Here is a 12,246-nt window from a genome sequence, read left to right on the forward strand (position 1 = left end):
ACTTTGGACGGCGGCGTGGCGCCCCTCCTCCCCGCCCGGTCCCCGCCCCCTGGAGCAAATGCTGCCGAGCTGCGGCCGCGGGGCAGATGCACGCGCTCGGGCCCTTCTAGCAGGCGCGAGCAGTCGCTGGGCGCGCGAAAGCGAAAGAAGGAAGAGGAAGGGAGGGCGGGGGCGGGGTGTTGAGGAGGGGCGGGAGGAGGAAGAGGAGGAGGTTGGAGCGCGCTCGCGCTTGGCCTCGCGCCCGCGCGAAGGGAGGGGGGAGAGGGGCGCGCGCGCGCACGCTCGCGTTCTCGCTCGCTCCATCCATCCATCCTCCGGTCGCGGCACGCGCGCGCGCTCCGGGCTCGCGCCGCACCCCCCGCCCGGGAGAGGCGGGCTGGAGTGGGGGGCGGGGGGAGGGGCGCGCGGACGGCGCGCGGACTGCGCGCGGGCGGGGTGAGGTGAGGAGGAGGAGGCGGCGACGGGACGAGAAGGGAGGGGAAGGGGCCATGGCCGCCCGGTGAGGCGGCGAGGCGGGGGGGCGGCCCGACCCCCCGGCCCCGGGCCCTGGGCCCCGGGGAGAGGCGAGGACGGACCGACGGACATGGGGCTCCGGAGCAGCCGCCGCCGCCGCCGCCGCCGGAGGACGCGGCCCTGAGAGGCCGCCGGGCCCCGGCGCGGCCCCCCGGGCGGGGTGAGTACGGGACGGAGACGGGGACGGGGGAGGGGCCTGCGGGGGGCGGGGGGCGGGGCCCGAGGCGGGGCTTGGGCCCCCTCCCCCCAGGTCTGGGTCAGCGCCCCTTCCCCTCCCCCCGGGCCGCCGCGGAAACGCCCGGCTTCCCCCGGCTTCCCGGCCCGGCCGGGGCCCCCCGCTCTCCCCCTGTCTGGGTCCCCCCTGGGCGGGGCAGGGCCGGCCGGGGAGGGGGCGCGGGGCCTTTGTTAGGGAGCCAGGCCCCAGCCCCCGGGACAATAGAGACACCCTCCCGGACTCCTCTCCCCGGCCGGCCGGGGCTGTCGGCGGGCGGGGAGGAAGAGGGGCCGGGACGCGTCCCACTCTGCCCACTCTCTAAGGGTCGGTCTGTCCCGGACCGGCGCCGGCCTCCGGCGGCTCGGCTCTCCTCCCCCCAGTTGGTATGATGCAGCAGCAGTGCCGCAGGGACGGGGGAAGAGCCGAGGCCCGGCCTCCTACCCTCCCCAGTGCCCCCGGCTCATTTGTCAGTCCCCACCCCACTCTAGGCCGGCAGCTCCTTAAACTCGTACCCACCGTTCAGAGGGGCCCCGGACTGTGGGCGCTGTTTCTGAATCCTTTGGTGGGGATTCCTGGACTTTGGGGCTCTTGGAGAGACTTCCGGGCTGGTCCTGAGGGAGGGAGGGTGGTTATCTAAAAGAAGAACAGGTAAGGGGAGTGCCCACTCTTGGCCTGCCATCCCACCGGACTCTACCTCCTCTTGCTCATGGTGGCTAGAAATGCCCCTTTAGCTCTAGATTTCTGTGGGCTCTGCTCCCCTTCTGTAGTGGCAGGCTTATTGCAAGGGAAGATAAAGTGGGGTGAAGGTTGTAGGGTCCTAGGGCCATTCCTACTTCTGGTAGCAGTACCCCCCCAAGTGGACATCCTGGCTGAAAGCAGAGGTGGCTCTGAGGAGAGCCTAGCGAAGGGAGGGGAGTGTATTTAGGAGTCTGTGCAGTTCTTTGCCACACCCTGTGGGTTTGCTTTGAGGCCTTAGAGTTCCTTCTCCTCCCCCTGCTGCATTGCACCATGGGTATCGAAGAGGGGTTTGAGTTTTGGGGACCTGGGGGGAGCTGCTGCCTCCTGTAGACCCAGACTCTGATTGGCAGTAGAGTCCAGGGCCTGAGTTCAGGCTTGGGAAGGACTAGGCCGCCCTTGGGTTTCAGGCCCTGAAGGACCATCCAGACTTAGTGAGCCTAGGCTTTAGGGAGAGGTAGATCCTGATGCCACCATTGAGCTCTGGGCAGCGAGGTGCGGAGGGGAGGTGGCAGTCATCAGAGGTGTCTTGGACTCACACCAACACCCCCACCCCCATGTGTGCAGCCGTGTTGCCGCCCGCTGTGCTATGAGCAGTCAGAGCGCCGTCTCCACAAGAGTTTACAAATGAAAATGGAGGAAATGTCTTTGTCTGGCCTGGATAACAGCAAACTAGAGGTGAGGGCTCCCCCACGTGTGCCTCCAGTTCTTTCTCTTGATGTTTCTTCGTCACTTTATCTGGCATCCGCACCAGAGAGGAATTTGGGTAGTCAGCCTTGTTCCTTAAAGGGAATAGCCAGCTAAGGAGGCCCGAGGATCCAGAAGAAGAAAGAACTCGAAGTCAAGATGGGGAAAATGGCAAAGAAAGCATTATTTTTGACCAGGGCGAATTGGCAGGAGATTTGGTTGGTGAGAGTTGCTCTCAGTCCATGGGACTATGACTCTTGTGACCCTGGATGTTCTCCCCTGGGCCCAGGCCATCGCTCAGGAGATATACGCGGACCTGGTCGAGGATTCTTGTTTGGGATTCTGCTTTGAGGTACACCGGGCTGTCAAGTGTGGCTATTTCTTCCTGGACGACACGGACCCTGATAGCATGAAGGATTTTGGTGAGCTTCAGGGTTGAAGGAGAGCAGTCTAGCCCTGTCCTGGGAGTGCTTGGAGGGTCCTTCTCTGGCAGCCGCACCACATGTAGAACGTGGAGCTCCTGTGAGCTTAGGCAGGGGCTTTGAAGAGGCCATGGGGCCATGGGTGGGAACGAGAGGTGAGGGTCCCCTGCCCGCCCTGATCGACACGCCTCTCCTGTCCCCAGAGATCGTGGACCAGCCGGGGTTGGACATCTTTGGACAGGTTTTCAACCAGTGGAAGAGCAAGGAGTGTGTTTGCCCCAATTGCAGCCGCAGCATTGCCGCCTCCCGTTTTGCTCCCCATCTGGAGAAGTGCCTGGGAATGGGTCGGAACAGCAGTCGAATCGCCAACCGCCGGTGAGGGCTTCTCCCCCTGCTAGAACCAGAGCGGCTCACCTTTTGCAGCCCGTCCCATGGTGTAGCCCTCCAGGGGCATTTGTAGGGCACAGAGGGTGGGTCATGCTTGGCCCCAGATGCTCCACTCTACCTGTGAAGTGGGGGGCAGAGAGGTGGCAGCCTTGACCCTTCCTCTTCCCTACCCTTGGCAGGATTGCCAATAGCAACAACATGAACAAGTCTGAGAGTGACCAAGAGGATAACGATGACATCAATGACAACGACTGGTCCTATGGCTCAGAGAAGAAAGGTGTTTGGGGATCTGGGGAATTTGGGGGCCATTGGGGTGAGGCGGGCTCGCAGGAATTGGGTATGTAACGGTCACAAGTTGTTATCCTGAATGAGGGGGGAGAGTGTAGCTTTGTACTTTGCTTTAGGTGCCCTTAGATTGGGAACTTAAAGTGACCCTACCTTTTATCCTTTTGTCCTGCACAGCCAAGAAGAGGAAATCAGACAAGGTGAGAGCTGGGGCAAGCATGAGGGAGATTTGGGCGAAGGACACATACCCTCCCCTTTGGGTAGGGAGTCCTCGGGTGTCTTGACTCATGTCTGAGGTCGCTGGGTACCTCTCTGGGTTCTGGGATGAGGGTGTCTGGTGGGCAGGAGGGCAGCAGAGGCCTTGGGGGAAGGTGGGAGGAGGGAGTCTGGGTAGACGGGCCTCTTACTGATGGGGAAGAGTAGGGATTTGAGGATGCTTCTTTGTCAAATCTTTTTTCCTTCCCTGGGTTCTCGGCTCCCCCTTATCGTTACCCTTTCCCCAAAGCTATGGTATCTCCCATTCCAGAACCCCAATTCCCCTCGAAGATCCAAGTCTTTAAAACACAAAAATGGTAAGTGGGGCTGGAACAACGGGAGTGATTCTAGCTGAGTCTTCTGGGACTCATTGCTGGAGGGCAGAGGGGGGCGCGGGGGGCGGGCCGGGGTATCGAGGGAGGGCCTGTGATCCTTCTGTCACCCCCACTTCCTCTCTGGTTATTTTCAGGGTTCTCTGTCTGTACCTCTGCATCAAACACCCTTCCCCTTCTTTTTTCTTCTTCAGGGGAACTTAGCAATTCGGATCCTTTTAAGGTGAGTAGGGGCTGCCCCTTGTAGGTTCCCTCTCATTGTCCTTGTTGTGAGTTGCGTGGGATTGGACAAGTGGGGATCAGAATGCTGACAGCCAGAAGCACTAGATGGGGTATTTAGGTCTTGCATATGTATGTTCTCTGTAGGTCCCAACCCCTTACCCCTGTGCAGGTGGGATGGAAGGGATTGTTGGGAAACTGCTGGGCAGTCTTAAGGCCTTCTCACTTAGGAAGGGATGAGAGGGACTGATTCTGCAACCCCCACCCCCAACCTCCCTTCTTTGGCTGCCCCTTCTCTAACCTGTACCTCTGGTTCTTGCCCAGTATAACAACTCAACTGGGATCAGCTACGAGACCCTGGGGCCGGAGGAGCTGCGTAGCCTGCTCACCACGGTGAGGGACCAGGGAAGGGGAGGCCCTCGGGAGCGAGCTGAGCCACAGGCAGTGGTTGAGGCCCTGAAGGAGGCTGCTGACATGGCAGTGAGGGCACCTAGGTCTCTCTCTGGAATTAGGCTTCCTGGCCGTTGGTGGTCTGGGGCCGTCTGCCGTGGACACCCTGGGGCCATTTCTGCTTACAGTCTAGCATGTGTACGGAAGAGAATGTCTAGTGTCTAGAGTAGGCTTTCCTCCATCCCTCCTTTCAGCTTATATTCCTCTTCCAGCAATGTGGGGTGATTTCTGAACACACCAAGAAGATGTGCACAAGGTGAGCTCAGAACCTAGGAACAGGGCCAGGGGGCCCTCCTGCACACTCACCCTGGGTACACGGGTCGGGAGTACCCCTGGACTTGAGCAGCGGGACTCCCACCCTTCCCCTCCCCTCTTCTAATGGTCAGGCCTGAGGCCACAATCTGGGGGCTCTCCGTTCATCCCTTCCCTGCCTGTGTCCATCCCTCCCACCTCTGCTGAGGGGAGGGGCTTCACCTGTATTCCTCAGACCCTTCCTGCCTTGTCAGGGTCTGATAATTCTCTCCCCACCAGGTCCCTGCGCTGCCCCCAGCACACGGATGAGCAGCGGCGAGCCGTGCGGATTTATTTCCTTGGACCCTCGGCGTGAGTGACCCTTCAGGAAAGGTGGTGGGTTGTGGAGATTAAGGATGATGATTGGTATCCCTGAAGCCCTTCTCTGGCCTCTTCCCTTTCCAGCGTCCTTCCAGAGGTCGAGAGTTCCCTGGATAATGACAGCTTTGACATGACTGACAGCCAGGCCCTGATCAGCCGGCTTCAGTGGGATGGCTCCTCCGATCTCTCACCTTCTGATTCAGGTTCCTCCAAGACGAGTGAGAATCAGGGATGGGGTCTAGGTAGGTGATACAGATGGGCCCCAGGGGCTCTCTGCCCGAAGCCAAAGACGGGGAGCACCTTGCGTTCCCCTGCCACGACCCTCCCCTCAACCCTCGCGCCTCCTTCTCTTCAGGTACCAACAGCTCCGAGTCACGGAAAACCAAGAAAAAGAAATCCCATCTGAGCCTGGTAGGGACTGCCTCTGGCCTGGGCTCCAACAAGAAGAAAAAGCCAAAGCCTCCGGCACCCCCGACGCCCAGCATCTACGATGACATCAACTGACTTGGGTGCAAGGGATAGCCTTTGGCTGAGCAGAGCCCTCCCTCCCGACCCCCACCCAGGTGGCATAGCCTGGCAAATGGACGGCTGCTGGGGGTTTGGGCTTGGGAAGTTTAGTGGGCCAGGCAGGCAGAGGATCCAATTATGCACCCCTGGGGGGTGTCAGGGTCTTCTGCGATGGAGCACGAGCCCTCGGCGTGCAGGACTCAGACCTGGACATATTATGCCTTGGACATAAGTTCGGTGGGGAGGCGGTTTTCCTATTTATTCTGTGAGTTACTGGATGTCCAGCTAGGCCAGGGGCCTGACCTGGGCACTGTGCCAGGGCACTGCCGCCCCCCACCCCAGGAACTGGACTAAGCCCTGCCGAGGAGCATCGTGGCTACCCGGGAGGCGGTGGGTTGGAAGCTGAGCCTGGAGGGGGCCTCCCCCAGCTGCCCTCAGCAATGTGAATGGGTCCGGTGCTTGCAGCTGAGGAGCAGGGCTGGGCGTGTCCTGTCTGTGTGCAGAAGAAGCCTATCAAACGCCCCCATCCCAGGGGTAGGCAGGCACAGCGAGCTGTCTGCTGAGGTAGGCGTCTAGAACTGCCGCCGCCTTCCCTGCCCCTCACAGGGGCAGCCCTTTCCCCTCAGTCCCCATGGGCCTCCTTGGCAGCAGGAGCTGTCCTTTTGTTGTTGGGTGCCAGGAAAGGGCCTCCAGCCTCTACAGCTTCAAGGGCAGGGGGAGGGTAGGAAGAGGGAGCTGTGTATCAAAATGACTCCCCCCCTACCTCTCCTCCCTGACCCAGGGCTGGCGAGGAGTGGGGCCCCAAGGTGAGAGGGAACGGTGCTGCTTTATTTGAAATGTTTTCTTACCTCATTCCCTGCCCCAGGAAGGGGCCCAGCCTCACCCTCCTGGGGTGGCCCCATGTTCCTCCTGCCTACCCTGCCCCACTGCCCTACCAGGGCAGCCCAAGTTCCCAACTGCTGCTTGCCACCCCCTCTTTAACCTTGACCAGCTCCAGTTCCTCTCTCGATGCTCCTGCCTCTGAAGCCTGCCCTGTTTCCCCTTCCTTAGCCGCTTTTAAGTTATTTATTCTGTACTTGTGGTTTGGGGCTCTGAGGAAAATCCTGATCTTTTACTTCTCCCCCCTTGCTAGGAGTGGGGCAGGAAGAGAGGGTGGTCTCTGTGCTCTGGGCTGTCAGCGGAGGGGGAAGGGGTGCCATGCCTAGACAGTGCCCCTCTGTGGGACTGTGGTGCCAGTGTGCCCACCTGCCTGGTCTACATCCTGAAGAGATGTATCGTCCCACCTCCACGCGGGCACCATGGCTCTCAGGAGCTGAGCTGGAGGCCTGCAGTCTGGGCGGGGAGCAGAGCTGACTGACACAGGCATGGAGGTGACCCTGAGCCATGTTCTCTGGCACTTGCAGGACGTGTCCCCTGTCCTCCTCCCAGGAGGAGCCATCCCACATTTGGGTAGCTAGTACCCAGGACTGGTTGGACTGATTTGGGTTAGGGACCCTAGAGGGTTAAGGGAACAAGAGATAGGGCTGTAGTACCCTGTCTGGAACCCCAATCTCCCCCTGGGGTGGCTCTGATTGTGGCTGACGCCTGGTTACAAACTGGTTTTTAACCCAAGAATTGTTATTTTTTAAAAAGCCAAATTTTGGCAGGAGTTAGAATAAATCCTGGGGCCTGGGCTCCTCTGTTCTCGCTCTTCCACAGCCTTCTCCCTCTAAGGGAAGCCAGAGGGAAAGGAGGATCTCAGCCAGCCTCCAGCCTGCTCCCAAATGAAGACTTGGGAGTAGGTTGAAGGTGAAGGGAGGAAGGCCGCGGGCCACTCTTCCTTCTGAGAGGCAGCTGCAGCTCAGGCCCTAATAAGTACACCCTTTCACCTCTGGCCTCTCCCTTTCCCCCTTCTGGTTGGAGGAGGGAGAAGTGGGAAGTAGTTTGGGAACTGGTTTGTCCACATCCACTTCCCCATTGTTCCCTGGCCCGCCCTCAGGGCAGAGCCCCCTGCCCAGGCTGGGTAAGAGATGGGCTTGGTCCAGCAGAGACCCTGAGGGAGCAAACCCCTTCCCTTCCGGGGAGAGTGTGCCCCCCCCTACCATGTAGTTGAACAGGGGCTAGGAGCTCCCCACTCCCTTCCCTCTAACAGCAGGCTGTGTGGGTTTCAATTCCCATCCTTCCCACCCCGGCTAGGTGTCGTCCACCCTGTATTCTATCATGTGTCTGAGTGTGTGTGGGGGGGTTCTGTACTAATTTCCATGGCCGGTGGCTTTTCCTTCCATGCATCACTCCCCCCCGCATGCCCAGGGGCCACCCGCCTGGCATTACCGCATGCTGGGGTCATTGGGGGAGGGGGGTGGGGCTCACGCTGTCCTGTGGTCTTGAGATTTTTATTTTTGCATATGTAATCCATCCTGTACAGGTAGCTAACTTTGTAAACGCTGTGTATTCCCCCTGCCCCCATGGCTGCTGGTGTAAATAAACTGCATCTCCCGTTGGTAGCCCGGCCTACCCACCCTCATTCCCGTGTTGCTGGGGGCAGAGCAACAGCCTTCTCTTAATGTCACAGGAGACTCCACGGCCACAAAATGGAACTTTATTCGGTCATGGATACGGCCCTCCATCCAAGAGCCCCAGAGGCAAGGGCCTGGGGCCCAGTGCTCCATACCCAGAGCTCGTCCTTGGAGCTGGGCAGAGTAGGACACTGGCTGAGGGCCAGAGCTGCCTCTTGCTTACAGCCTTAGGCCTAGGGTAGCAGCAGCTGTGGCCCGGCCTCTCCCAATGCTGGGGGCTTGGCTTTGTGCCCCAATCCCCTTCCTGACTGAGCTCTATAAGGGACTATTTTTTAAAAAAAGAATATAAGCAAAGTGCTTTGAAAAGAAAAAGAACACTGGAAACCATCCAGAACACAGAGAACACCCTATTCCTGCTACGGGGTGGAGGGAGAAGGTGGAGGTGGCCAGGTGCCTACAGGGAAGGCTGACACAAACTTCACTCCTGCCCATGTGATTTCAGTCTCAAAAGATGGATATTCCACTAGGGAACCGAAAGATACTCCAGGCTCCCTATAGAAGTATGCTGGGGCCATGCTGAACTGCCCTGACAGGCAGCCCTGGGGGCTGAGGAGCAGACATGCAGGATAATGGGAAAGAGCTAGGGCCACGGCTGGGAGGGAATCCTCAGAGCCCAGGCTCCCCATTGAGCTGGAATACCAGCCCACCTCTGAACTTCAGGACCTTAAAAGTGAAGGAAGATGACATTCTCATTTCTACCTGAGTTGTGCTTGCACAGAGGGGATGTCTGTACCCTCGTGGACGTGAAGGGGAGGCCCCGTGCCTGCCTCCTGGGTCCTATGGAGGGGGACCCACCACATCCTTTCCACCCTTCCCTCCCAGGCCCTTGGGCCCAGCTCTGGCCAGGAAAGGGGGGAGGCCATAAAGGAGGAAGACCACGCCTTTCATTTTCTCCCTACGGTCCTTATCGTCCATACATCCCAAATACTAGGAAGCTGAAGAAGACGGTGACCCCCACCAGGGAGACAGTGGCAGGTGCTGTGAAGAACTGACGGTAATTGATACGGAAGTACCAGACCACACCCAACAGCACCACAAACACAGGCACCATGAGGCTGCCCACACTGACGCCGAGGCTGGGCGGCTCAGTGGCTGAAGAGGGGGCCAGGGAGGCCGAGGGGCCTGGAACAGCTGACCCAAGGGGTGAGTGGTGACAGTGAATCACACAGTTGTCAGTAATGTTCAGGGAACGCAGTGTGCGGCCTGGGTCCTGCAGCAGGCGGCCCTGGTAGATCAGTTTCATCTGGCTTTCTTGTCCAGGGAAGTATTTACTGTAAGGATGAGACAGACAGAAGGACAGACAGAGGGCAAGGAATGAGAAGGCCGAAAGGCCTGGACCAACAAAGCAAGGCACTGGGGGGAAATTGCATGGTGGCTTTCTAAGGCAGTACTCCCCCACCCGCCCTGTAAGGGCCGCACCTGACGCTTCCCTTCTGCTCCCACGTCTGTATCAGCCTCCTCCGAGAAGACCAAGGGCTGGGGGCATGGGGTACAAGCAGCCTCCCACTTCCCAGCCCACCTACCTCTTCAGAGCACCCACAGTATCCTCTGGCCGGGCCACAGCCAGCTCCTCGGTGTCGTTGAGGAACTTGAGCCGCACATTGATGAGGCAGGCGCTATCCTCAGATCTCTGGGGCACCGCTGGACCGCTGCTCCCAGGGCCCGCTTGTCTTTTGGGCAGGCCTTGGATGTCAAGCAGATGCTCCAGGCTGGGCTCAATACCACCCCCAGCTCCGGGTTCCCCTGTGGAGTCTCCCCCACCTTCGCCAGCCTCTTCAGCCTTCTCATCATTACCCTCTGATGGATGTGGGAGTTCGGTTGGCTCTGGGGTGACTTGGCCCGCCACCAGATGGTCCACATGCCCCAGGTGGAGGACGGATGTGTCGCCAGCTGACACAATAGTGCCCAGGAGCTGGTTGCTACCGCTGTCGGCTACGTAGGTAGAGAGCCAAGCTAGGACCAAGGCTAGAATCAGCACCGCCACACCTGCCACCACAGTCACCTCATTACCCACACCCTCAATAAGGGTGACATCAGAGAGCTCCATGGCCTGGCTGCTGACTGGGTCCACACTGCGGGAACAAAGGGGGACAGCATCAGCAGGGCATGAGGGGTCGCAAGCAGGTTTCCTGTTTGTTTAGGCTCTAACTGACCCAGCCCCGAAAGAAAATGGAGTTCAGTGTCCTGTAGAGACACAGACCTTCCGAACTCTGGACCCCCAATCTACAGCTAAGGACTTACCCCTTGCCTCTAACCTGAAACGCTGGCTTTCAGGTTCCACGCCCTTCCTCTCTCACATTCCCACCCCCCGAGGAAGCACGGATCATCAGGAAAACCTTACAGCTTTGTTGCTGCTGCTGCTGTTACTGTTCGTTGCTTTTTTGGCAGGTGGGGAAAACATGTGCTTCTGTGAGCCCTGAGTTTCTCTAGGATTTTTATCCATTGGTAAAGCAACTATACCCCCCCTGAGATGCCTCTAAGGTGGCTTCAGAGAAACCGAAAAAGCCCGGAATGTTTTATTTGGGGCCCCTTTGGAGGCATAGCGCAGCCACTCTTGCCAGATCGTGTCATTTGAACTCAGTCTCATTCATGGTCACGGATCTAGGTCCAGATGTCAAGAGCCAAAGAAAATTAATTTATCAAAAGCAAAGTCAGACCAACCCAAAGGGACAGCTCAGTAGGGGCCATCAACAGACACTATGCAGCGGACATTGTGTCTGCCTCCTCCGAAATTCTTCGGGCAGCAAAGCAGAACAGACACCAGAAGCACCACCCTCCTGGGTCACTGTAGGCTCACAAATGCAAAACCACTACCTGCATGGAACTGATTCGGACAAGATTCCAAAATGGCTCTCACAATCCATATCGCAATCTCCCCTCTTGTCCTGTGTTCTCCCTCGGCAGTTTCTTAGAAAGGTAGGAAGGATATCTGCTTGCTCCTTGGAGTACCTACTCTTTCCCTTGGAGAATCTGCTGCTTTCAGAGCTGTCCCTGGGCAAATCCGGTCTGATGATTACCATCACCAGACTATTCTCACAGCACCTATAAAACTTCATTATACTTATCTACCAGTCCATCTCTCTACTAGACCCCTGGAAGATAAAGGCTCGCATGTATTTCTCTATGTACCGTAGTGCCCAGCATAACCCCACAGTAGCTGCTCAAAGAACACTGCGGAACATATCAACATTTGAATAATTTTCACATCCTTATTTAGTACATGGGCCCTGGGATCAGGAAAAAAAAACAAACAAAAAAACCCCCAAACTAACTATAACCCCCTTTGCCTCTTACTAGCTCTGTAATCTCAAACAATTTTCTCAGAGACTCAGCTTTCTCATCAGTAAAATAGGGTTAAAAATAGTACCTACCTCATAAGGTTGTTTTGAAGATGACGGGAAATCATTGAAGCAAAATACTTAGCACAGTGCCTGGCACATTGCAACTGTTCAGTAAACAAACAGTAGCAGTTATTTATCACTCCCACAACTAACCCCTAATGGTAAGAAGGTTAACGGCATTAACCCTGATTTAAAGAAAAGGAAACTGCGGCGAACAGAGGCAAAAACGACTGGCACAGGCACAGGGAACTTTCGAGGGGAGGGACTGGGCAGGACCCCAGGTCTCCCTCCTCAGAGGCCTTTGCTCGCTCCTCAACCTGTGAGCGACCCTGACGGCGCGGTGAGGAGGGGGTCCCCGATCCTGCCTTTTCTGACGCGAAGGCTCCGCGTTTGGGCGGTCCTATTCCCGCGGCGCTGGAGAGGAGTCCGTGGGTCCACCCACCTCCGGCCGCCGTGGCCAAACCCGCTTCTCCCAGCCCGAGACGGGTAGAGTCAGGTGAGGGGTTCACAAACCATCCACACCCCTCACACTTCGGGGCGGGGCCGGGAGACTGGGGGCGGGGCTTGAGTACGCGGGGGAACATGGGAAATTAAAGGGGATCTGGACCGGTACTGTGCCTGGATAAGGAAGGAGATCCTCACCTGAAGCGGCCAGACTAAGTGTTTTGACTTCGCCAAGACGGCCCGTGGACTCACCTTTCTGTAGGGGCCGGGGGAGGGGCTGGCTAGCCC

The 12,246-nt window shown here is 58.2% G+C and overlaps 2 protein-coding genes across 7 annotated transcripts; one reads left to right on the forward strand and one right to left on the reverse strand.

Moving 5' to 3' along the window:
* The first annotated feature begins 553 nt into the window (after positions 1–553).
* On the forward strand, positions 554–8,454 carry ATXN7L3 (ataxin 7 like 3). 3 transcript variants are annotated; one of them, XM_065896514.1, is made up of 13 exons: positions 554–673; positions 2,030–2,140; positions 2,439–2,571; positions 2,775–2,946; positions 3,138–3,235; positions 3,421–3,443; positions 3,770–3,815; positions 4,025–4,053; positions 4,374–4,442; positions 4,712–4,755; positions 5,031–5,102; positions 5,196–5,353; positions 5,467–8,454. In XM_065896514.1, exons 2-13 carry the CDS (start codon positions 2,090–2,092, stop codon positions 5,613–5,615), a joined length of 1,044 nt encoding a protein of 347 aa, XP_065752586.1. In that variant the 5' UTR covers positions 554–673; positions 2,030–2,089; the 3' UTR covers positions 5,616–8,454. The 3 variants fall into 3 exon arrangements, with proteins under 3 accessions (XP_065752586.1, XP_065752584.1, XP_065752583.1); XM_065896512.1 differs by lacking the exon at positions 554–673 and having other exon boundaries at positions 2,090–2,140; positions 3,749–3,815; positions 5,467–5,615; XM_065896511.1 differs by lacking the exon at positions 554–673 and having other exon boundaries at positions 2,090–2,140; positions 3,968–4,053; positions 5,467–5,615.
* On the reverse strand, positions 8,181–12,246 carry TMUB2 (transmembrane and ubiquitin like domain containing 2). 4 transcript variants are annotated; one of them, XM_065896516.1, is made up of 3 exons: positions 12,211–12,246; positions 9,697–10,245; positions 8,181–9,444 (listed from the first exon to the last, which is right to left on the reverse strand). In XM_065896516.1, the coding sequence occupies exons 2-3, from the start codon at positions 10,218–10,220 to the stop codon at positions 9,078–9,080; spliced, it is 891 nt and encodes a 296-aa protein (XP_065752588.1). In that variant the 5' UTR covers positions 10,221–10,245; positions 12,211–12,246; the 3' UTR covers positions 8,181–9,077. The 4 variants fall into 4 exon arrangements, with proteins under 4 accessions (XP_065752588.1, XP_065752587.1, XP_065752590.1 ...); XM_065896515.1 differs by lacking the exon at positions 12,211–12,246 and adding an exon at positions 11,545–12,078; XM_065896518.1 differs by lacking the exon at positions 12,211–12,246 and having other exon boundaries at positions 9,078–9,444; positions 9,697–9,856; positions 9,968–10,241.

The sequence above is a fragment of the Phocoena phocoena genome, chromosome 19, assembly GCF_963924675.1.
Source record: "Phocoena phocoena chromosome 19, mPhoPho1.1, whole genome shotgun sequence".
NCBI classification, from domain to species: domain Eukaryota; kingdom Metazoa; phylum Chordata; class Mammalia; order Artiodactyla; family Phocoenidae; genus Phocoena; species Phocoena phocoena.

What these genes read in the sequence shown, in the direction of transcription:
- TMUB2 (XM_065896515.1), bottom strand. Translation starts at nt 11,579, where the DNA reads ATGATTTCCCGTCATCTTCAAAACAACCTTATGAG. An exon ending in CTTCAAAACAACCTTATGAG is followed by an intron (nt 10,246 to 11,544) that starts GTAGGTACTATT and finishes TTGTTCCCGCAG; the next exon opens with TGTGGACCCAGTCAGCAGCC. An exon ending in ACTGTGGGTGCTCTGAAGAG is followed by an intron (nt 9,445 to 9,696) that starts GTAGGTGGGCTG and finishes TCATCCTTACAG; the next exon opens with TAAATACTTCCCTGGACAAG.
- ATXN7L3 (XM_065896511.1), top strand. Translation starts at nt 2,090, where the DNA reads ATGAAAATGGAGGAAATGTCTTTGTCTGGCCTGGATAACAGCAAACTA. An exon ending in AGTCGAATCGCCAACCGCCG is followed by an intron (nt 2,947 to 3,137) that starts GTGAGGGCTTCT and finishes TACCCTTGGCAG; the next exon opens with GATTGCCAATAGCAACAACA. An exon ending in AGAAGAGGAAATCAGACAAG is followed by an intron (nt 3,444 to 3,769) that starts GTGAGAGCTGGG and finishes CTCCCATTCCAG; the next exon opens with AACCCCAATTCCCCTCGAAG.